Genomic DNA, 25,625 nt, shown 5'->3' with positions numbered 1-25,625 from the left:
ACTTTATGAAATACCTTGAGAGTTACGCCTTCTCCAGACGTGCGCAGAATTCAGTCACTGCAACTGCGGTTGTGCTGTTTTTGTTGGCAGTGGTCAAATGTTGATGTTTCATGTCATCCTCCTGTTGTCACAGACGCAAACACACTGCCGTGCTGTTGGAAACAGACTTTGACAAAAGCTGTCCCTGGTGAAATCGACTGTGCCATTGTGACTGTTGGTTTTAGTTGGCAGCATTCGGCCGTATGTTCTCTGTCCTTAAATTTCCTCATTGGTGCTCTGAGACCAGCAGAGCAATATCAATGTGCAAGTAAATGAATAAAATCATGCTTGTCTCAGCCCAGATATACCTCTAATTTTCACCAACTGGAGGTAAAAGTACAGGGTTAATAGAGATGTGAGTAGCACAAGTTAAGTATCTGATAATGTATGAAATGGAAGGGTGACAGATTTGTCATGCTGTATTAAAAACTGGGAAAGCATTCGCTTCACTTTGTGCTCCACAGAGCAAACTATCAACATTGAGTGTGCCAACCCGCAAACTGCAGTGGCGTATTTTATCTGCTTTTCTGTCTGTCACCACACACACACACACACACACACACACACACACACACACACACACGGACGGAGAACTAGGCTAATGAACTGAGTGTTACGTTTCACAAGACCGTCTACATAGCAGCTGGGTGGGGGGACCTCCCTGGGAAGCTCACATTAAGTACTACAGAGTGGAAGAGTAACTGACAGCCCCGACAACAAGGATGGGGGAAGTGTAGACTAATCATTTTCTTCAATGCTGGGTGTTATTCAGGAGTGGCTCTGGCACAGCCGAGCACCTGAGGCCACCATATGTGTGCGTGAAAGTGCATGTGCATCCTTTAAGGAAGGATATGAATGATATTCTGTGAAGTAGTTACTATAAATCATGGGATCTGAGAACTGGTTTAACTTTTTCCCATACACTGCACTAAATATACTGTAATGTCTAATAGCCTTAGTTAAGCTTTTAAAAGATAATTTTTTACTGGAATAGTCAAAGTGACTCTCACAGTTACTGTAAGCAAGGTAGAAAGTAGCAAATCCAGTTAGCACATACCATAGATAGTTGACTATGTTTGACTCATGCTGAATGTTTCACATCCTAATTCCCTCCCTGTACTGTTTCCACAAGGGTTGGGCAGCCTGACTGCAACTGTGAGAAAACAGAAATCCATCTGCTTTCAGTGAATTCCGTTGTCGTTACTTCATGGGATTAGTGAATTGGTGGGGTTAGGTTAATTGGTGATTGTAAATTGCTTATAGGTATGAATGTGAGTGTGAATGGTTGTCTGTCTCTTTGTGTCAGCCCTGTGACAGACTGGTGATCTGTCCAGGGTGTACCCTACGGTTGCTGGAATAGGCTCCACCCCCACCTCACCCACCCCACCAACCGTATAAGCATAAGTGGAAGAGAATGGATTGATGGATGCTTCATGGAGGTGTAACCATTTTATGATCGTTTTGTTGTTGTTGTTTTTTTCCTCCTTGAAGGTAACGATGCACCTTATTTTCCAGTTATTTATCTGGATTATCTTTATATCATCTAGTTTTTCTATATATTTTCCACAGACCTCACTTATAATGGTCATTTTATTACCACACCTACTTCACAGGGGAAATTTTGAATTTTAAGTTTTTTGGTTTTTAAAATTGCATTATTGAAAACTGGAATAATAATTGTATGTTGTATTTTTGCTTTTTGCTGATCTCCACTTGGTCTAATCAGTTCCATCAACTGGGTGGAGCATGAATGAAGAAGCCAAGTTTCTGGTTTAATATTTGATGGATTTTTATTGACGAAGTGACCTAAAAGTCTTTCCTTAATTGGTTCCTCCGGGTAATTATGGTTCCTGCTCTTCCTGTTGGTGCTAGTGCATCATGCCCTTAGATCAAGCTCTCTCTGTTTGACATGTCGTGGATCCTGTGGGATATATGTGGACCTGCAGCACTCTGCTCTCCCATCACAACAATAGGCCTGTATGACTGTTTGAATGTGCCATTCTTTGTGTGGTGTGCTTCACTTGGGCCAGACAATGGCTTCATTTAGCATCCCTTCTCTTTTTGAGGCCTGCTCTGTCACCATGACACCCCTGCCATGCCACACCCTGCCCCCAGTCTGGTCTAGCTTTGCACTTGTTTTCTCTCTTAGGACAGCTGGGCTTAGACAGCCATTGTTGGCCACACCCGAGACCCAACCTCACGTTTTCAGGATTGTTGTTCTGTTGCCATGTGTTCACAGCTTGCTATAGTTTTTGAACTTGAGAATATAAACTAAGGCTGCCCTCAAGGTTGATGCAGACCTGTTAAAATCATCTAACAAAGAAAATCAAACACAGAAATAAATCTATGATTGAAGGGTTTCCTGCAATGCTTTATGCTAGAGGTTAGAAAACAAAGATCACCTCTGCCAACAAGGATTGTGGTGTTGCAGTATAACTGTGACGTTTAAAAATAATATCTATATAAAGGTTTTGCCTGTTACTTTCTAGTTGGCACTTTAGCAGAGTTGATCATGATATTGTATAGCCAGTTATATTTATTTAAGTTTCTACAGATATTGCAATAATATTGTGATAGTGAATTATTTTGTCTATTAAAGTTGGCAGTAAAAAATGTGATATTGTTACAGCCCTTACTAAAAACATTCACATCTTTGTGAAACAAAATATAAACTCAATGGGAAAGAGCTAAGCTGAAGAACAGACATCACATATAGTATATCTGCTTTTTCGGACATCAGCCAAATTGATCACAAGATGAGGCATGTCAGAACCTGGCTGGATTACTACCTCAGCTAAACAATTTACTGAAGGAAATCCAGGATTACAGCTACTGATGTGTGATTTGTCTTTTTGTTTTAACCTGAAAGAAAGAATGTGAAACCTGCCATCATCCTTTTAGTGCAGAAACGCACGTATTTCATGACCTGAAGGCTGAATGCTTTGTTAACTTCTCTTTTTCTGGCCTCTGCTTTGCAGTTTGCACTTTTAAGCAAAACAGAAAGAAAGTATAGTTCTATTAGTAATCAGTGCAATTTTGTACCATGAGCTCTTCGTAACATATGCTTAACATTTATATTAGTAGATGAGTTGAGATCGTCACACAATGACTGAGCATTGATTGTGTTTTTTCCATGACCTCATTGACACTTGACCTTTGAGATTGTCCATAGTTGAAAGGGCAGTGCACCCTGTTTCCAGCTCAGCCTCTCAGCTGCAGCAGATTTTTCATTAATTTGTTTCACGCTGACACACTTTGGACTTCATGGTAAGTAATGGATCCCTCATGGAAAGTCATTCAGTTTTATTAGCGATGAAAAATGCATCACAGCTACATAATGTGAGGTGGATCAATAACAGCAGTCACTGCAGGTGTCTCAAACTGTCATGTTTTATTTGCTGTTATTACATTTAGAAAAAGAATATAAATTCTGAACATTATTAGCCTCCATCTGCTGAACGCAGTGTAAATATTGGGCATGGTGAGTTCTTCCAAAGCCCATTATAGTCATTGATTTTGCAGCACAAATTATCTCCAAAGAACAGCTTCCCTCAGAGAAACCAGCCTTGATCTAGAGTTTTGTGCTTCTATAACTAGAACTGGGTGACCTATGAAATTATATTTTGGGCTGATCTGAACTTGTTGCAGTTGTGCCCTGGAGAACACAGTACAAGCTGTGCTACTTCTGGCTTCCTTTTTGAGACTTAAAGAGATAAAGACTTTACGATTATGATACCTGCAATGTGTGAAATACAGCACATAGTTGATGTTTACACGTTGATGGATAAAACCTCCTTATTGCAGTCTGACCAGAGGAATGTGGAAATATTTGTTTTAAAAGTGAGGTTGCTATAAGTTCTGTACTGCAAATTTCATCCACAAGAAGGAGATCACACCAGCTTTAATAGAATACAACAAACTGTTCTATGACTAAAATTTAAATTTTGTGATATAGTTTTTCTGGGTAAAGGGTCTGTAATTTGAAATAATTGTCTCGGGGTGTATGGTATGTCACACGATGGAGGCTAAATTAGCTTTTTTTGGTTCATGCTGAAGTCTCAGAATCACTTAAACTTTTCATCTTGTGTATTTTTCTAATTATATAATGGTGCTGCTTTGCTTTTGGAGGTCAGTTGTAGTTAGTTAAGTTAGAAAGTGACTGTTCTCTTGCCAGGCTGAAAGAAATGAGTCAAACCTCAGATTATCATGACAATGAGCTTCAAAATTAATCAAATGTGTGTCTCAGCCACAAGATGTGGAAAGAGTGTATCCACGGTCGAGTTCAAACAAAGGCAGCATGCGGTCCTGTTCTCTGTATATGTGTGTGTCTGTGGGGGAGTCTATATAAGCAAGATGTTGGTTGGGAGGGTAGGGTGGATTTTATAGGCCAGGAGGGATTCATGTTTCAGCCCATGCTCGCCTCTGTCTCCTTTGTCTAGGTCACGTTAATAATGCTAACTCCCAAACGCAGAGATGCGTTAAAATTAGAATTCTGTATGAGTGTGCAGTTTTGTCAGAGAGCAAGCAGCCGGTTGGATGCCAGCATTTTGTCTGACAGCAAATTCAATCAGTTCAGGTTGCAGCTTGAAGTTCTGCTAATAGCTGCTCGGTCCCTGAAAGCTGATGTGCATTTAGCATATCAAAGTGAATCATATCACACACTATAATGCAGCTTTTTCTTGCACAAACAGGTCTTGTTCGCTAGCGTTTCACCATCAAGTATTAATACTCACAGCATTTCTTTAATGTTCTAACTTATAAATCATTGTAAATGATGAATGTCTGCAGCTGGAAAAGGTGATTGATGTAGGTCCTGGAATTTCTCAGGGTGTGGACTCTATCTAAAAGTAGCAAAATATTAGGCTTGTTTTTATATATGTCTTAGACAAACCCCAGCAACAATGCTGTTACCTCATGAACCTGAATTTCAAGCCTTTGGGATACATATTCAGTTTCCCAATTTATAAACGACATGAATTTGCACAATATGCTGTTTTTCCTGTTTGATTCATTTCTTCAATGGATGAGGTCAGATGCCAGCTTGTTTAAATCTTCCCCAGACACAAACCAAAGCATGTGTGACAGGCTTTGAAACAGCAGACGGATATCAGATTCAGCCCCAGACTGTGCCAGAGCATGGCATGCTTTATCCTGCTCTTAAAATACTGCCCTACCCCTCCAGAAAGCAACACTCAAGTTTGAACAAGTTATCAAGCAAGAGAACAACGGTAGAAGAATGTTTGGGCTATGTCATTTATCTTTCTGTTATGCTGGATGATGTAACTTTATCAGTTTAGACGTTTAGTCTCAGGAAAGGATTAAGACTCTGCCGTTGTTAGCTTCTTTTGGCCTGATCATGGATGGACTTCACATGATCTGCAAACTATCATTGCCTCGATTCAGGATAATCCTCATAATAATTTATGTGATGGAAAAAAATGTCTCCTTTGTTGCATTAATGCCTCTTAAGCTTAGATGTTGTTGGTATATTTGACATAATGTAATTTCCAGTTAATTGAGTTGGCATGTCAAGAGCCAGTAATGTTAGTCATGCACATTCTTATTGAATTAGAAGTATTTGCAATCGTTTTATTTTTAAAAGCGCCTTTGTTTCTTTGTTGTGATGCATATTAAGACTTTTGACAAATTATATTCATATGATCTTAAATTAGTCAGAGCATGGTCACAGATTCATAACATATTTCCAGAAACAGTATTCAAAAATTCTTTGTTGTTATTAGATAGTCACTTAACGAAATTCTGTGCAGTAGTTCAATATACACAATAGGGAAATGGTATATACAATAGGGAAACGATTAAACGGAAGTACTGTATTATGAGTTGTGAAGTTTGGTCTTTTAAAGCGTGAGGTGTGTATGTCACAGGTATGTGAACCACCTCAGTCTGGGTGTTCTTGTTTTTATGGTCAGAACTAACTAACAAAATACACACAAACCGCTAAAGAGCTTATAGCACCGAGTCGCTGCATGCAAAAGTACATGCACACAAATATGACACGTCTTTCTATAAAAAAGATAATCAGAGGAGCTTCTTTCTTACTTCTGGGAAAAGAAGGCATCCTGATTTTCCTTGAAAAAGATTTCAGGCTGCTGCTCGAACATGCAGGATTCCCAAAGTATAACACATCTGTGTGATAACATTAGTGTACAGAAGCCATGAAAACAGCCATGTAGTCAGATGAAACCATCTGCATTAACAGTTAAAAATGTTCTTGAACAGTGATAGTTTTACAGCTGGTTGTTTCAGTGGTCTAGTCACAAAACTGTGGCTAGTAATTCAAGGCTTTTAAATCTCCTTTTTTTTTCTTTTTTTTTTCCTAATCAAAATTTGCAGTAGTGTTAGCATAGCATATATATCTACTCAACAATCATTCAGTTGTACTGCTTCCCTGAACACAGTGTTGTTTTCCAGGAGTTTGCGTTGTGCAGCTGATAGCTGTGACGCCAAAGGGCAAAGGCTGTCAGGTCAGTCCTGTTAAACAGCAGGTGGTCTTGTTAACATCCACAAACATCTTTTTTTTCTGCTGTTTATATTTTGGCTTCATTTTTTTTTTTTCATTACAAGGCCCAGCTCTGAGGAGAAGCTTCTCCAAAACATTTCCTAGTTTTAGTTTATTGTTGTAGCATCTAGTTCTCTGGTTGTTTTCCCCCTGCTGATATCATGGCACACTTTAAGGTAAGCAGCTTTGTAACTCAGCCATCCTGTCATGCAAGATGGCCATCTACAGTATGGTGGCTTAGTTTTACTTCAGACTTTGCCTCTGTGCCAGTGAATTAGTCATGCGTCCTGCTGGCATTAAGCCAGTCTCACATCCGTGTTAATGGCCATAGAGGAGACTCAGACTTCGAACCTTTTCTCATGGATTTTCGCCTGGTCATGTGTGACACACACTAATGGACCCATGTGTTTTGAAGCTGTCTTCACCCACGGAGCAGACTGGATACTGATTAGATTATGCTGGATTATCATTACTTTGTTTGATTTGATTTGTTTGTTTATATGTTACCTCTACAGTAATGCTCAGTGCACTGTACTGCCTCCACTGCCTTATCTCCCTGCACGAAAACTTAACCACTGCTTTCTCAGCGCAGTGCCAACATCTGGAGGGATCAACAAGTTAAGCCATGGCCTTTTAACCCTCAAATTCAGTCAATCCATTACAAGCACGATCACTCCAGCTGCACCGTTTCACGTCATAATATTTTTGCAGCAGTGTCTTCCATTTCTTCCTGGAAGACTTTTTTGTTTGTTGCTTTGCTGTAGCCATAAATTCTCCAGGTTTGCCTAAATAAAGATGTTATTTTACAGTTTGAGGGCAGTGGAGGCAAAAAGGTTCAGAAAGTACCCTACGTGTAGTTTAGTTTTGGTACAAATCCACACTAAATATAAGATTAGTGACTGTTTCATGGCTGAAAGATAGCTTTGTTTTTTATTAGATAAATGAGCAAGGAAACAACTTGAAGATAAGTACTTTGTCAAAAGTCTATTGAAGCTTTAATATGAGTGAGAACATCTTGAACTCCTGATCCTCTTACTGGCTTTTTCCAGAACTTACATTTCAATTCACTTATCTCAACAAACTCCACAGAGAGAAACTTTGGGATTGAGTTGAATGGGCTGTGAAAGGCTACAGGAAATAAAAGCTCTGTCTTAACAAATACGTCATGATGTATGAATGGAAAACGCCAATCTCTACGCTTTTTTCCAGTTTACTGCATGTATCCTCTTTTAGATGCACTTTCACATTTTTTGTCTTATTTCACAAATACAACTCCATTCTTCTTCATGTCAAAAGTGTTGTTTCCTTGCTTTTATGTTTCCAGCTGCGTTCTGCAGATTAGTAGATGTAGAAGGTTATGCGGGCCTTCTGAGATGGACCTAGTTGAGGGAGTAATTACAAGCTTTCCAAAGGGTGGAAGAGACCAGTAAGACCCTTTTTAATCCTGGCATTTAATTTTGTGAATGTTAGGAGGGTCTCCTGCAAGGGAAGGGCTGCATGGTTGGAATTTATAGATATAGCTCCACCCTGAATGAAACGCATGCACACGGTGAAGCGCTGTAGCCTTCCACCACATGATACGAGCCATAATATTACGTTCCCCCTTCACACATTCCTTTGCAGTAGTTGGAGAAAGTGTTTTTTATTTAGCGGCTGTCAGTCATGATTCAGCTCAGACTATCCTTATTATTACTGCACAGCTGAACCTTGGGTTTATTTTTTTACACGTAAGGATATGTGCCTTTCTGAGGATATTTTGTTTAATCTTAATTTGTGTGTGCTTTTGACTGGCCCCCATGATTCACACTGTTATCTGAACAATAAGCAATTAAGTTATTTTCTACATTACCAGAGGTGATTTCTTGTAATCACAGCTGTACTTTTCTGTAGCCAATCAGGTTTCTTGTTTCACAGCTGATGTGTTGCACATTGATATTCAAGCTTCAGCAGCTTGCAGCTTTTAATTCACTACCTTTCTGCACTGTTTGCAGAATCATTGGAGCCGATGGTTTGCTCTAATTAATTTGGATTCTGATTGTTTTCATTGTGCTTTGATTCCTTGTATTATCATTTATTTTTATTTAACGTGTGCTTATTAGAAAAAAAAATATGACAAAATTAATGCCAAAGTAGCCATAATATGTACTTTTGTTTGTTGGAAGTCATAAAACAGGGTAAAGTTTAACTCTGTGCTTAAATGATTAATGATTAACAGAAAGGTTCAGTGGAGTTGCTGCCAGAGGATGGCTGTTTCCGATAATTCTTAACCTGCAGATGTGATGATGCAAAACCCTCAAGCTAGTGCTGTCATAGATTATGTCATTCAACCATGCGCATGCTGTAAGATGAGCAGTCTACCAAAGAGGAAAAACTGATCACTGTTTTATTCATGATAGTTTAAGCTCATTTTCCAGACTCTCCTCATACACATTATTCTATTGTTGTCTCATTATCCTTAATGTTGAGATTGCAGGTAGAAGTAAGGACGGTAGGACAAAAAAATCTTTATTTTATGAACTTTTCTGGATTTCCTTTTTAAAGAGGAGTCCATAAAAATGCTACACATGAAAGAAAGCTACACGGTCTTTCTTCATAGATTCTAGTTTAACAGAAATGCAGGACAGTAATGCTGAATGTTACTAAAAACATTGCCATCCTCAGTACACCAAACATCGGCTGTTACACCTGGTGCACGCGAGGTCAACAAAACATTGGTCCTGGCTTTTTATCGACACAGCAGATCCATCCCATCAGAACAGGAGCCGTCCATGGGAACTGGACCTGTCTGTTGTTCCAGCTGCACGACATTCTTTTCAGAGGCAGCTACCCAGCACTGTACAGCTTCCACTGTTATCCATTCATGACTGCACCGGCGCGGCCTGCCACTGATGTCTGTTACCCCAGCCCTGTAGAGATAAACTGTTTCACACAAGCCCAGCTATGTGGATCAACAGTGCAAACGCAGACGTGGAACTATAAAGTCCGCTGTGAGAAAGTTGAAGGGCTTCAGAAGATAAAGTATTCTATCATCTAGCCATAACATGTGACTGGATCAGAGATCTAAAAGCTGCAGACGGCTTTACATGCTGGCATGTCCAGATGAGAGGGAAAGGCAGCTGTTGGAAAGTTGAACTTTTGAAAACCCTGAAATCAGGGAAAGTGACATTACTAACCTCTGACGAAGACGGGCAACATTTTTAAAGTTTGCTTGCAGCTGTCAAGGTTTAAATGTTGCTTTTAGGTTTGATGTGCGACTTCCTTTTGGCAGGGGTGTATTTAGACTCAGTTTTCTTGGCAAGCAGAGTAAATTCATAGTCTCGGTTATAGTTTCACTTACAGAGCATATGATACTCCTACTGTGTTTCTGCCATATTTCTAGTTATGGAGATTCAAAATGGTGTTGAATAACAACAAAAGCACAGAGATTTCACTCTCATGAAACTGCTTGGTAATGCTTCACTCACCTGTTTTGTTTTTGTTTTGTAACGAACAGAAGTTAATAAATAGGGGAGAGCATGCTTGTGTGGATGTTGCCTTGATTCCACTGTTTGGTGGGTTCTTTCTGTGTGGAGTTTGCATGTTCTCCCTGTGCTTGTGTGGGTTCTCCCAAAGTACTCTAGCTTCCTTTAGAGACATACATGCGATTGGATTAATTGACAAATCTAAACTGGCTTTAGGTGTGAATGTGAGAACTAGGATAGGCTCAAGCACCCTGTGACCCTGAATTGGATAAGAAGAAAATAAATGGATGAATGGATAGACGTTACTGACTGATGACACTTAATTTGTTTACACCTGCATGGAACCGGGTGTCTAAATCAGGTAGATAATTTTCTCTTATGAGAACATGTCTGATTTTGTCGCCTTCACCATTAAAGAAAACAGATGGACAAAATAGTCATTAGTACAGATGACATGTTTTCAAACATTACGTCAGAGGTGAATCAACACGCCACAGTAAATTTTCATATTGCGACATCATATGCTTATTGCTGTTGGTTTGGAACATTTGATTCTATTTAAACAAAGCTTAGAGTGTCCCTTATGCGGGGGGAAAAAAAGCAGTGTTATTTTATCTGAGATCATTTTATGTCTTTGATCCAAAGACTGTGTATAAAAATAGACGTGGTCACTGTGATTTGGTTTGTGGACTACCATTCTGAAGCCTCGAGTTGAGCAATTTGGCTGAAGCCATCTTGTTTTTGTTAAAACCAGATGTCACAAGCACAGGTTGGATCGGACTGAGTAATCGAGAACACTACACACCCATACAGTAATGGTGTCAATCAGTAGGAGCCACACCCTAGCGCATACGTAGGTTTTTTGTCTATTGTTCTAAACGGAATTTCATTTTCAATAAAGTTTGAAACTAGTGATTTGGAGCATAAATTGAATAAGTGTTTCCTCGCGTCATAAGTGAGCAGTACGGTCGTTTTATCATATAAATTTGTACAATCAGACTTCTTTTTGAAAAGAGCAGTAACCCCCCCACAGTCCATTAGGAACAATGCATTTTTAAAGCGCTTCTTCATTGTTTTCATTTTTCAAATACAGAAGCTACATCCATATTTTATATAAGGTCTGTTTTATCGATCGTCTTTGAATTTAACAGAAAGTTAAATAATTAACTGAATCATCATTAAAAAGTCAAAACAATCAAGCTGTTCTACATGTTTCACAAAAGTTTTTTTTTAATACTTAAAAGAAATTTGTCAGTCACTTTGTAATAGAGTTTTCTATTAAGACTTCAACTTTTTCTGACTTCACTGATGGCTGACTATTACTTTTTTACGTTAGTGAAGGTAAATTCCTGTCACACTGTGTTCTGAGTGTATGTGCAATTGATTGTAATTTCATGAAAGTCATTCTCAGAAAATTCCATATGGAATTTTATTACTTTGGTGTCTGAACAAAAAAAGTCACAGTGTTGCAATTCAGGACTGTTTATGGATGCTGGATTTTGTTAGGCAGTAATTAGCTGAGATGCACTCATGATACATGTGCAGTAAATCATGTGGGAGTGTCTGACATTGTTTAGATTAAAATTCTTTGGGATGTTATCACCATTTCGAGACTGCAGTGTTGCATATACTGAAGGTGTTTTATTAAACACAGGACTTCAGAATAATGATGAGAAGCAGTTCAGCTCTCCTGGTTTCTTTCGTTTGGACATTGGTTTGGACATTGCTTCATTCCTCCAGCATCCCTGGCACACATGAATAGCATCCTTCTTCTCTCCCTGTCACACATTTCCACCACACGGTTTCCACCTTAGCCTTCTTTTCTTCCTACAGCTCTTCAAACAAGCCCTCTTCAAGCAAACCCTTCAAGAAGTTGTTCACAGCCGGTAGGGGGGTGGGGGGTGGGGAAGCGAGCTGGGCGGTGGCCACGGCCCGCCTGTATCCTATTAGGACTAGGAGTGTTGAAAAGGGGTGTGGCCTGGAGCCAGTAACATCTGTGCCTCTACCCTCTGCCCCCACAGCATTCTGGAGAGAAAGGCAGAGAGACGGAGGCTAGGGAGGGAGAGAATACGAAAGAAGTACTCGCCAGCCAGCTGGCTGTGTGCATGATCTCAAGCAGCGGCTCGTTCTATGTACGGCGAGTTTATCCCTTGTTTGCCCTGCAGCCATCACAGAAACACATCCTCAACCTAACTGGGATTTTCCTTTGACAGCCTCTGAGAAAGTGCTTATTAGCCACTTAAACCCCATCCAGATGACTTTGAACCTGCGTGGACTACATACCTTGTGCAGGAAATGCTCCGCTGCATGCTGTGTACAGGCATAGTTTTTTCTGTCGACAGTGCAGAAAGCTGGATACTGCAGTGAGTTGAGGATATAAAGGGAATGCCAAGAGCACAACAGAGGCAAGCTCACTCCTGGACAGGGTAAGACAAGCAAAATGCATCTTCCAATTCTAACCTATAATTAAATGAATGCAAGGAAAAGGAGTGAGGAGCCGAAGCCGGCTATCTGCTGGCTGAAATGTTTGAGTGTGGATTGCATGTGACCGGGAGATAGTTGGAGGCTATCAGCGTGTGAGTGAGGGGAGTCGGGGCGGATGGTGTGCTTTATCATTCCCCAGAACACAAGCTGGATTGGATTCCTCTCACCAATACGTAGGTGAATGTGTCACGTCTGTCTAATTAAGAGGTGTTGGTGCAGAAAAACAGTGTTGCCGTAGTAACCGAGGGGGAAGGGGAGGATGACAGGTCGCTCCTGCCGGGCCCCACGGCTGATTTCACGGTGGGAGAGTTGTCCTGTGTATGCGGGGAATGCCCCATAATGACAAGGCTGCTCTGGAGATAGGGTGAGGTGGTGGTAGAAATATGTGCTTACAGACACACACACAGACACAGACACACACACACACACAGACACACACACACACACACACACACACACAGACACAGTGGCTACAGGGTGCTACCTCCCACCAGCGTCTCTCCCTGGTTTGCTGCCCATTATCAGTATCAAGTGAGTGAGAGAGGGAGAGGATGGCTTACTTTTTCCATGATGGGAGTGGAGTGCAGATAATCAGGTCAATGAAAGCAATGTCACCTTGAGCGTGGAGGGGTCCACTGATTCTCCTCGCTCGTTTCCTGCCGCTGCCCATCCTTCTCAGGTTCCACTCTCACTTCCGCAGCCTCTCTCAAGAGGCTGTGGCCACTACACATCACATAAATACTATATAGACTGTTGGATTACAAAAGAGTCGTTGTAATTTTGCGTGGATTTCACAGTGCGTCAAGCTAGATTTTTACCCTGTAATCCGTAATGGTTTTGTTATTTGTTTTTGTCTGCTGAATTAGAGGGACAATCCTATTTTCTCCCTTATAAGCATCCAGAACAGATTAAAAAGGAGGGTAATGTGCACTGGAAGGGGCTTACATTAAATCACCCTCCCACCCAGCTTGCACCGGTCACCCACCGCTCTGGTTGCCATGGCAACTGAGGAAGAGGTAGGGATTTTTAAACGGCTGCAGCTCAGGGTATCCTGGAAAATATTACAGCGCGGTCCCCACCCTGTTATTGATGATCTGTGAGGTTGTACATTTCATTACTCAGAAATAAATATGTGATTGGTGTTGGACTGTGCCTAGCTGTGGCACACATGAATCTTTCTTTTGCAGTACACAGAAAGATCACGATGACAGCTAGCGGTGCCTTATAAGGACCGCTAGCTGTCTTTCAGACTGGGGGATTTATATTTGTACTAACCAGTTGTTTATTACTTGCTGTTCTCTCTTCGATCTCACTGCTTATTTACAGTGAATCAGATGTTTGTGATATACTTAATAATGACTGATGCACACGTGGGAACTGTTTCAGAGATGGCACTGATTGTCTGCCCTTGCTGCTCATAATTGAGGGCATATTGATCCTCCAGTTTAATGATTCTCAAGCTCTCGACCTCTGAATGCCTACATACAAAAGAGCTAAAGTACTCCTTCATCCATTGGCCAATCAGTTCTTTTCACAATAAAATCAGGTCTCTAATACTCAACTCAAAGATTATACACAGTATTCCTGGGAATGCTGTAATTTCCAACTTCTGAGCTGTCACCAACATTTAAAATAACAATTTACAACTGAAAGCTGATAACTCACGCTTTAAAAAAAAAAAAAAAATGATGTCAGTGATAAGACAGTGTAACCCCACCTTAGTGCATTGCTTTATCACATTCAATACCGTGGATACAAATCACACTGGTGCATTAATGAAGACATGAAGTGGGTGTAATGAGCGACTTGTTTTATGTGCTATTTTTAAACTGCGCTGTTCTTTTTCCTTTTATCTTGAATGTAGTTGATAAATAAAATTTGAGATGACAGCAATGAAACTCTGGCACGGATACTGTCGCATGTTCAAGTAGTTTCCTTCTTTGCCCCGAGTCTAACCTCCATGAAAGCCTGACCTGTTCAAAAATGCTAAGATCTTAAGAGTGGGGGGTTGAAGACTCCGTCTGCAGAACAAGTTTGGCAACCTTGCTGGTGGAAAGTGCAGTAGCCTTTTAACCTGCTTTTTAATCTCTGTCCTCCCAGCATTATCTGCACACTCCCAGTTTCTCAAAGTATATTTTTTGCTTTGTGCTCATACATGTAAGAATCACAGGAATTTTTTTTAAGAGGTGTGGAAGAGCTTGGAATATATGTATATTTGTAACAGTAATAAACCGAGACTAAAGCCTATTTGGTTAATATTATTGTAGTTTTTGCAACTATTAAAGTGTCAAAATATGGTTTGGTAAGCATCCAGTCAGTTTCCCTGTTGGAGTTTCTATAAAGGAATACAAGCTTGTATAGAACTAGAGGGTACCACATATTAGATTCACCAGTGATTTGAATCTTTCCAAGACAACAGAATAATTTGGTGATAAACAGCTGCTTATCATCACTGGGTGTGCACAACGCTTTGTTCATGAAATAATGCTAGACAAAACATGATAACAGGTCAGGTTATCACAGTCTTCTAATCAAATATTCACTTACAGAGTTTATTGTTCACACTTTATGTTAGTCAGCTTCAATGTGAGTGTATATATCTTTCTCTTTGTGTTTTTGAAAGTAGTTATGGCTTCAGATACATCATAGACTATGACTAGAGTACTGTCTCCAGAAGCGTGTGAAGATCATGAGCCTGTGTACTGAAAACAAACAAACAAAACAATTAGATTACCTTTATGTAACATAGGTAATCGAATTTCCTGTTTTTACCCCCAAGCAGATACAGCAGGGTCTCGTAGTACAATATAGCATTTAATTGTATTGTTTACCATTAGTTGTTATATCCAGGGTTATAGTATTCATATGGATCTAATTTTCCTTAAAGAGTCCACTGACAGATTTTTTTTTTTTTAAACTGTTTTATTTATGCACATGAGCACGTCATCATAAAACAGGAAAAACTACCGCAGCAATAGCATCACATTACATTCCTTATGGTCACAGCCCTGACTAACTTTGAAACATTAACTTTCACTACTTCAAAGTGCTGCAAGAGCCTTTATAACCCACAGCCCTGTAAAATGACTGTAAAGTGTATCACTCGATGGAAGAATCGCTTCCTTTGTTTCCGTGTTATCCCTTTCTCTTCGCTTTGCGTCTCTCTATGTTAATCCTGTAATCTGAGAGCCACTTCGGCACTGCTCCCTCAGCCATGTGACATTAATGCTCCAGAGGCAATGCCTTTGTCATATCTCGACATGCAGTTGTGTAATTTAAATGCACATGAGCGCAAACACATCAGAGCAGAATAGCTCTGCTGCTGTAACACTGCAGCTTTGACACTGACTTTCTGATGGCTTTCCATTGACTGGCAGCCAATGGGGACCGATTGATTTTAATCTCCATTAAACCTGCCAGTCAACATTTCTCTCACAGCCTAGTTATTTTCTGATAAGTGTCCAAGTTATCATCCGTTTACTCATTGTGTGCTCAGGGTGCCATTAAGTAATTGGCACAATGATAGCTATGTATGGTATCCAACTGTGCAAGATACCACTATGCCATTTGTACCACATCTAAACCAGGGAAAATTAGTCACACACCATTTAACATTTCCTTCTTGCTAGGAGAAAAACCTTAGCAACACACACACTAAAGCTACATTACAAAATGTTATTGTGTTATTAATGCCACTCTTAATGCTGTTTATGTTGTGACTGTGACCAAATGTGCCTCTGATGTTGAATCATTTTTCATTTGCACAAGTTAGGCAAAGTGTTGAAATACTGGTTTGATTGCTGGTTTCTAGCTCAGCAGCTCTGGGCTAAGGTTGTTTTTTGGTGAAATGACTTCCTCCAACCTTATTCTATGTCCTCAGCTTCATTTGCAGCTGTCCATATTAATCCAAAATATTTTTGTCAGTGCAGGGCACAATAATCCTTGGGCTTTTAGTTAAGCATGTTGCAGAGAGTGCACTTGGCAAACCATGACCTGTGCCTCCAGTATCAGTGGAGCAGATATAGTTTTCAAAAGAAATGCTGCTGTGTGCAGCAGCATCTTATAGCTGTGTCCATGACCTGGAGTTGCTTTGCATTGAAAATACTTTGGCAAGATGATCATCAAATCGTAAGTCTGATCCATCCCAAATCCTAAATCAGTAAAGAAGATTAAACTTCTGTGCACCAAATACCTTTCTGCTCCGCCCATAACACTGCTACAGCTATACCCTTTATAGCCAACCGTGCTTCTACCAGCTGTGCCATATTTTGTTTTGTTTTTTTCACAAACATCCGATGAAATTATTTGGGCTCTCTTTAGATGTTGATGCAACAGATATTTGTGGGTTAGTGGAAAGACACTGTGTAAGAACAGCATTATACTGATGCAATTTTTCTAGGAGAAATGCTATTTTTATTAACACCTTGTACACACTGTAAGGAGTTCAAGAAGACTGTTAGATTGATGTCCCTGATGCAAGGAGAGATTCAATGTGTCTCTAAAGGACAGAAAGGTAGATTATAATTATATTATATATTGTTATACTGTTGCCAAATCTCCTCAACCAAATCAAGGTAAACAGTGTACAGTGCTGCCAAATATATTCTATGTATTGATTCTGAGTAGAGCCTTAATACATATGTTGTTCAAGGTTTCTTTGGCTTTAACAAAGAAACAGGAGAGATTCTCATCTCTTTCAGCATGAATGCAGCCTGTGATTTAGGTGAATAATATTCACTGTAGAAATCAAAAAATTAAAACTACATCTCAAAGCTAGAAACTCCTGAGAGATGCCAGCTGGTGCAGAAGAAGGCATTTCACACATCTGTTTTCAATACACTGCTGTCCACTGTGTTCTCTTTCCAAGGTTGAATTCCTTCTCCAAGTCAAGCACAATCTGGGTTATTAGCGTCAGCTTAAAGTTGACCTCTTATTGTGTGAAAATTAAACAAGGCTACTTATTTATAACAATTAATTTTGGATCGACTTCTGTACCTGTCACTCATGTAGCATCAGGAAAATCTGGCACACTGTATTTACTGTAGGTGCTGAGCCTTTTACAGTTAACGGCAGAGGATCTTAAAGAGATTAATAAACTGGCAGAACAAAATCAACAAAGAAAGATGTGACAGCCGCATGAAGTGTCAGGTCATCCTTAAATTCTGTAGTTTTCCCTGCACATGTTTAGTAACGTGAGCCTCTCTGTGTTTAGCTTCAGATGCTCTTCTTACTTCTGCCTTTTCTCCAGTGGACCTGACAGTTGTGCAGGTTTTAGTGGAGAGGTCTTGGGCAGGTACCATGCACGGGCTCACACTCACTTCGCAAACACTGGGATTCTTTTTACAGTTTGGACTCGTGCCAGGTCACCCACCAAACCACATGGTCAAGAAAACAACAAGACTATCCACAGACAGAAATCTCCTTCACACAAAGAGAGAAGTGTTTGTTAGGAAATGGGTGGGCGGGTCTAATTATTGGATGTGTATGAATGAAGGAGTACAGAAGAATCTGGGTTATTCTGTATGCATCTGCCTACAAAAGGCATGACGTTTCTCTATTAAAGTCCAGGACTTGATTTATGTCAGGATAAATAGCATTCTTCTTGATCATATGAACAATGGGACTGCTACATGGCACCACCATCAACTTTCAGACTCCTAACATTTCAGACATACTACTACATGGATAATTACTGGATATGACCACTAATTTGGCTGTTACTTCTTGGACAGTTGAGATCAGTTCAGCTGGCGAGGCTGTACGTGACCTGTAATTAAAGATAATCTGTTGCTCCCTCTCAGTTAGAGCAGGTGACAGTGGAACGTGTTGTAGTGTGGGTGTTGTTCAGGGTCACAAGACACACCTGGCTATGAGAGGAATGTTGTCGTGTTGCAACAAGCCTCTGTTAGGTTCGGCACCTTGACCGTCTGACAGACAGCCTCCGGGGGCTAATGTGAGCGCACTCAGGTCTCAGAGGGTAAACAATTCCAGCACAAAGACTTCACAGACATCAGATGGTCTCCATGTTCAAACACTCCCAGTGACCTTCTTCGCATGGTTGAGTCGTGGCATATCCTCTGGCTACTGTAGCTGGATGGGGGACCAGCTTTGTCCCACTCTGGCTCACAAGTTTAAACAAAGTTTACAGCCTGCTTTGGCTAATGGAAAAAATGGGCAGCTTTATGTACTAATATGGTCAAAGAAGCCTTTGAAAGGCTTCTTCCCTTCATGCTAGAATAGATGGTGAGTGTGAAGCCAAGCAGCTGCTGCCGAGGCCTCCAGTAGTCAATTTAGAAAAGTCAAGGATGTGTCAAAATAAATACACTATTCAGCGTGTTAATAAGAGAGAGCTGCTGTGTATTTTATCCCACGCGTGGCCATTTGGCCTCAGGCACCGTGTATTTCTAGTGGTACTGTATACTTTTCATTCACTCTGTTGTATATTTTGGTACATTTGCTTTCTTTTTTTAGAAAAGAGTGATTATTGTTAAAGTGGAATACATGTTATGACTAGTATTGTTTGACAGTTTGCCCAGTTAATTGTAGTTTGTTGGCTTCCAAGGGCAAAAAGCAGTAATGTGGACAAGTATCTAGTGCTTCTGATTTGTCAGAGTAGCAGTTCATTATAAACGCAGTCTGCCTTGAGACAAAATTTAAAAAAATAATTTGATTCAAAGGTAAATTATATCTTATGTTACTGCTTGTGTTAATTATACATCTTTTAGAGGTTTGCTCCTTTTGTCGTTGTTAGAATCGGCACATCTTAAAGGATTTATTTGGTGCTTAAGAATAAAAATGATAGAAGGCGACAAATTTTTCTGGTAGTTGGAAAAAGTTGCTGACATCCTTCATTTAAAAAAAAAAAATAAAAAAAAAAAATAAAAAATACAGCTGCTGGATAGAGGAAACCCATATGAACCAAAAAGTGACAAAAATGGGACAGTGATGCTATCGGGCCCTATTTAGGTTGACCAAAGACATTGCCATAGGAAATGCCCTCACTTTCTCCTTTGGAAGAAATAACTAGTTTGTTTCCTCAGCTCGCTGAGAATAGCGACCCACAATCTTCTATTACCGCTAAGGACGTGACCTGACCAGACTAAATTTAAAAATGCTTTACACTGAACATGATGCATTCGGTCTGTGTGGAGCATTTGACTTATAGGAAATCACTGGAAAAGGTCAAGTGAGCAGGGTTATAATCCGCTGGGCTATTCGTCACCACGACAAGACGTCCAGACATTTCTACAGTTCAGCACAACCTCTGTGGTTTATGATGCTGAGCCTCACACCACAGTGTAGGGACAGTGTAGAGATATTTTTGTGGTATGCTGACGACAGCATACTTGTGGATATCTGGACATCTCATCTTTATTTCCCAGACAGCAGATATGTCCTTTATGCACTTGATTTCCTTGTTGAAGTTAAGCCATCTGGTTGGCGAGCACATTCTGCAACTTTCTCCTCTCTTTGTCACATTTAACATGATTATTATACTTGTACAAGAGTTCCTGTTTTTTTTTTTGTTTTTTTTTTTGTTTTCTTCCTAATGAGTTTTGATGTTTTTTTTCTTTCAAAATCTTACCTTATGTTTTACTTTGAGGCTTCAGCAACAATCTTAGCATCTGTCACCCTTGGCTGAAAGCAGAGAGGCAAATGTTTCAAGCACAGTTCAGTCTGGTCACAGGTCAAAGTACAGTCTGAGTGAGATGACTGAAGTGCTCTGTTCTTAACCTCCTAAGACCCGAATTCTTTCATGGCATGCATTTTTAATTTCTCTTTGCTATTTGGGCTGATTGGGACCTGATGAATGTAAAAACAAAGAATTACCTGATCTTTGTTTTGTTTTTTTGTTGTTGTTGTTGTTGTTGTTGTTGTTTTGTTTTTTTTTTTACATGATTTTTGCTCCTGAGAAAAATGAGATCCACAAATAAGGACATTCGTTTGAAATTTTGATAGAACAGTGTCAGTATAATGTCCTCATAAGTGGATATCAGGCCTTTGTAGAGCAAAGTATTTTGGTCTAGACAACCCAAAATGTGATGTCCACATATGTGGACGCCAGGTCCTAGGAGGTTAAACAAGACTTAAAGATTTAAACTTTGAAAGTTTAACTGTTACAGATTGTCCCTCAGAGCCAGAATTTTAATATCACGGTGGCACTTGAGGAAGTGTCAGGGAATTACCAAAGTCATCAGGTTTTATCTTGTCATGATTATTAAAATTTGGACAATAAATCTGGTAGTTGGATATTTTTGTCAGAACCAAAGTAGTCAAACAGCAACCCAAAATATACTGTCTCTAGTATTTGGGGGGAGGGGGTTACTTAAATGATCCCAGATTTTTTTTATTTTTTTTATTTTTTTATAATCTTCCCCTTGTAAAACTTTCATTGATGTGCCGTGACGGTCGTCAGCAATGCTGCTCGTTTGGGACAGCTGAACTCTGTGTATTTTTATCTGTGATAGACAGGCAGGCCAGATAGTTGAGCAGGATTGTGCACATTTCCTACGTTACTGTGGAAACTTGCAGCTGCTACAGACCAAACCAAATGTGTAGCTTGTACTGCAGCAGCCAGAAAGTAGAGTCACGTGATTGGATCATCAGGAAGATTGAAGCATTGTATATTCCAGTTTGACATAGTCTCTAAATGTTTTAAATCTCCCCCATCATTAGGTCAGTATGCAGACTGATTTGTACAGCAGCTCAGGGATTACTAAAAGGCCTGCTTTAGCTTTTTCCCCCTCACTGACCAAACCAGTCTCTAAAGACCAGAAGGTATCACACACTTCTCGCCACGGTCATTGTAAACACTCCCTTCTAATTACTACTCGTTAGATCTTCAGAGAAAAGCCAATCCTGAATAGGAAGGAGTGGACAAATGTCACACTCTCATTGCAGGGCTGTATTGAGTAAATGATATAACAGAGTCTTTTGGGGGCAGAGGACATTGTACTTTCTCTTCAAAAATCATGATCCTACCTCATTAAACATTAGCAGAATCAGAGGTTCGTGTTGTAGATTTTGTGTTGTCAGTACAACACAAAATCAATTAAACCACAGAAGCTTGCCGTGGTTTAATTGAAGAGAACAGAAATGATCAGTCTTTGTTTTTAGCACTTTTCAAATGGTTTGCCTTAATTGTCTTTTATTCTTTTTGAAAAGCCAGTTTAACTAGGCAGCGCAGTGGGGTGGTGGCTAGCTCTGTTGCCTCACAGTAAGACGGTCCTGAGTTTCCTAAGCTATATTGAGTTTGACTCCACCATCTGGCCAAGGCCTTTCTCTGTGGCGTGCATTCTATCTTGGTACTCTGGCTTCCTCCTTCAGTCCAAAAACAGTTAGTAAGCCACTTTTATGCAGTTACTGGGTTAGGTTAATTGGTGATTTTAAATTGCCCACAGAAAATTGAATTGAATGTGAGTGGAAATGGTTGTCTGTGTCGCTGTGTTATTCCTGCGTCAGATTGGCGATCTGTCCAATGGTAGCTGGGATAGGCTTCAGCCCTCCCAACAACCCTGATAAGGATAAGTGGAAAAGAATGGATAGACAGTTTAACTAATGTGGTCAATACTTCACTCCAATTCTGTCAAGACTCACTGTCCCCTCTTTGTGTCTGCAGTGCTCTCTGACGGAGGCCAAACTCTGAGGTGGAGGAGGCTGTAAAGAGGTCCTGAAGGAGCCTCCCACCCTCCCTGCCTGACCAGTTAGACATTGGATCGCCATGCCTCCTCGGAAGCGTGGTGGGGGTAGCAGTGGTGGCGGCGGCGGCGGTCGCAGCGGCTTCTCCGCCATCTTCTGTTGTTTTAACAACAGAGACCATCCAGAGATCACCTACAAACTGCGGGATGACTTTGCCCTGCAGTCCATGGAGCCATCACTGCCCATGCCGGGAAATGATGAGCTGGATAGCATGTTCGCCGAGTTGGTGGTAAGATGCTGTTCCATTTTGTTTTTTGCACATCTAAAACACTTACAGAAATCAGTAGGTAATCCTGATGTATCTTATTCAGGATCATTTACTGGAACTTTTATTGTCATGTAAGTATTAAAAATAAAGAAAGGTTTCCAGCAAGTTTGAATACCAGGGCTTCTTTGATATGAAATGCCAGTACTTAGCACTGTACCACTGGGCCACCATGGGATAATTATGACCTCTAAAAACCACCCTACCATACAAACCATGACAATTTACAATGAAATACTTGAAATATTTTCTAAACTGACTGCAGTGGATGTTTTAAAATTGGCTCTAAAATATATATTCTTACTACATTGTTTACCCTGTCTGTTACATTTTAAGGCATTCCCCAAATAAACTGCCACTTCCTCCCAGTTTAAACTTACACTAACTTGTGAATAACAGGGCCAGACTGCTTTTTTTCCTGTCTTATTGTCACTTCTAATTTGTCGTGCCCTCCTCTCTCGCTCTCTCTTCTGGCCCCGTTTCCTCTCTCATGGTTGCCACAGTAATCTAAGCATGACGTTTTTGCACATCAATAGGCCTTATTCAGGAGCTCTTAATGCCTCGGCCTCCTCCATCTGCTAATTGCTTGTTTTTGTCTACCACTCTTTATGAAGACATAATTGAGTACGTTGAGTGTAACGACAAAGAGGCTTTCAGTTGCTCTGTTTACTAGAAGAAAACAGCCACGTGCTTTTCTTTTCACCCAGTATGAGCCACCATGTGTGTGTGTGTATAATCAGAATGGGTTTGCTGGGGGGGAAAAAGGCTTATGTTGGGGAAACAGATTTTGAACATCTGCTCTGTTACGATCGGTTAAACTCGACCTTTGAACTTGAAATTTACTCAAACAGTCAGGTGAAGCTTCTTTTCCTATCATGCGTTCATACCTAACATAAAACACATACATGCTTTTTATGATTTAGGGAGTAATTGAGTCATTTCCCTAAACACATGTGGCCCTTTTACTGAGGATGTCAATAGGGGCTTGATCATTGCACATATTGATTCACCAGGCCTACATTCTTTAGCAAATGAAACCCCAAAGGCACGTCCCATGATGACTAGTTGTCATTAAAATATTTTGCAATTATTCTGTTGGGTAAACTGCGTTTAACGTAATCTCTATTTGTTGCTTAAATGTCAACTAGAAAACAATCATCTTGTGTTTACACATATTTAAAACTGCCTGCTATACCATTTCTCCTGGAGGTAAATTGCTCAACAGCCTTCCCATGACTTCCACTGCCTCTTTCACATATAGTCATTCAGCTACAGTTCAGCACAAAAATGTTAAAGCCCATAAATCCCTTAGAAAGTTAAAGATCTTGCTGATAATGTCTCAGTCAGTTTTTTTTTTCCTGGTATTTAGTCAAACGCTTCCCAAAAGCACCCTTTACGCGTCTCCGTGAAATGTCTTTTATACGTTGTGACACATGTTGTTTCCAGATGTTTGTTACCACATGTTGAGCAGGCAAACCACACCTTATCTTTTCCCCATTACTCACACATCTAAAGCCTGGAAGACATCTGATTTGATTCAAAATCGCACTGAATATATGATGAGACCATCCAGTGATACTATGAAGTATGAAGAGATTGAGCTTAAAACAGCTAACAGAGCTGCTCTTCACTTACGTTTTGTTTGGTTTGATGTCAGTTGTTTGTAAATTTGCAGGACGATGGTTTTGAGAATGATGCTCGATATTTTAACACTCAAGTTATCAATACGGGCTTCATAATGTAACATTCAGAGATCTGTTACTGTGAAACCTCAGCACCAACATTTCTTAACCTTTTTCTTTGTCATCTTCATTTTGCAGGATGAGCTTGACCTTACAGAGAAACACAGGGAAGCCATGTTCGCACTGCCTGCAGAGAAGAAATGGCAAATCTACTGCAGCAAAAAGAAGGTAAAAAGATCTCTGTTGGCTGCATAGCACATTACACCGTATCAGCCTTCATAGACTCGCTGCTGTCTGCCTTTTTTTTTTTTTTTTTTTTGGGCTACAAATATCCCAGTAGCCAATTCTATGTAATCTCCTCCCTCATTGATTTGTTGATCCCTTGAGCTGTGTGTTTTCTGAGTCCGAGTCTTTTATCGCTGGATCCCTATGCTTACTGCAGACTATGAATATGTCACTTCTTACAGTAATATTCAGGACATAGCATTGTGAACCACCTTTTGCTAATGTAATAGTGTGCCTCCTTAAGAATTCAACTTGACAGATAATTAAAATATAAAAGGTAACTGAAAGGGTGTGTTAATGGAAACTAGCAGTTAAAGTTGACGTACGTCTGTACTGGTTTTAATCTCTCACAAAAGAGGGAAGTGGCTAAATGACATGAGGGAAGTTTGATACTACGCCAGTGCAGTATATTTAAGGCTTCTGCCAGAAACCGGTTAGTCTGCAGTGTTTTCATCTAAATTATCAAACCATTCCTGTAATGTAGAGGCTTCGGTACTGTGCCTTCCCCTAAGTAGTTCTGGTGTCGCCATATTTTTGCTTTAAGAAATAAGTAACTTACATTTCAGACTTTATTAGGATCAGAACTCATTTTCATTGCATCTGCCTGCTGTTTGTATAGCCGATTAATGTATTGCTTATGCAAACCATTATCAGTCAAACAGATAGCTAAACATTTCAAACAAAGCACATCATTCCCATTCCACAAAGTGCTTGTAATATCCCCATTTATCCCCTGTTCTGTTATACATCTCTTGAGTTACAGTCACTTTCTCTCTCACTACAAAGTAAATCTTTTCTACTTAAAAGAGCTCCTTTGTGAATAACTTCCTTAAGCGGATGTTACATGAGGTGCATATAAAAATAGTGCGTAGAGGGAGTAAAGCGAAAGCTAAATCTGGCCTCCTACATTAGATAATCTACTAACAGGGAAGGTACTGTCAGAAATGATGAAGTTCTGAAGAATTCAAAGGTCCTATTTCTTTCCCTTCAAATTATGACAGCGCATTTCCTCCTACACAGCGTGGTTTTTCTCTTCTTCTCTTCCTGCCTGATTCAAAAACGGAGAAAACTTGGCATATTTTTTAATTTGAATTCTCTTTTAGGTGACACACCTGTCCCATCAAAGCATTCATGTAGACACAACATATACTCTACTACTCTGTGACAGTGTCGTGTTTCATTATGGCCTT

The 25,625-nt window shown here is 40.1% G+C and overlaps 1 protein-coding gene across 6 annotated transcripts in view; it reads left to right on the top strand.

Annotated features, from left to right (window-relative positions):
* daam1b (dishevelled associated activator of morphogenesis 1b) overlaps positions 1-25,625 on the top strand; it is a 42,834-nt gene that overhangs the window by 2,514 nt on the left and 14,695 nt on the right. For 4 of the 6 annotated variants that reach the window (XM_005454741.4, XM_003449920.5, XM_019345814.2 and 1 more), the window contains exons 2-3: positions 22,124-22,432; positions 24,289-24,378. In XM_005454741.4, the coding sequence (XP_005454798.1) occupies positions 22,226-22,432; positions 24,289-24,378 (297 nt within the window). In that variant the 5' untranslated portion in view covers positions 22,124-22,225. Of the gene's footprint in view, positions 1-12,038; positions 12,447-21,491; positions 21,513-22,123; positions 22,433-24,288; positions 24,379-25,625 lie in introns of those variants that run through there. The other 2 variants (XM_005454739.4, XM_019345815.2) reach the window with 2 other exon arrangements.

The sequence above is a fragment of the Oreochromis niloticus genome, linkage group LG15 (assembly GCF_001858045.2).
Source record: "Oreochromis niloticus isolate F11D_XX linkage group LG15, O_niloticus_UMD_NMBU, whole genome shotgun sequence".
NCBI classification, from domain to species: domain Eukaryota; kingdom Metazoa; phylum Chordata; class Actinopteri; order Cichliformes; family Cichlidae; genus Oreochromis; species Oreochromis niloticus.
The sequence above is the reverse complement of the archived record's forward strand: the minus strand, read 5'-3'. Positions and strand labels throughout refer to the sequence as shown.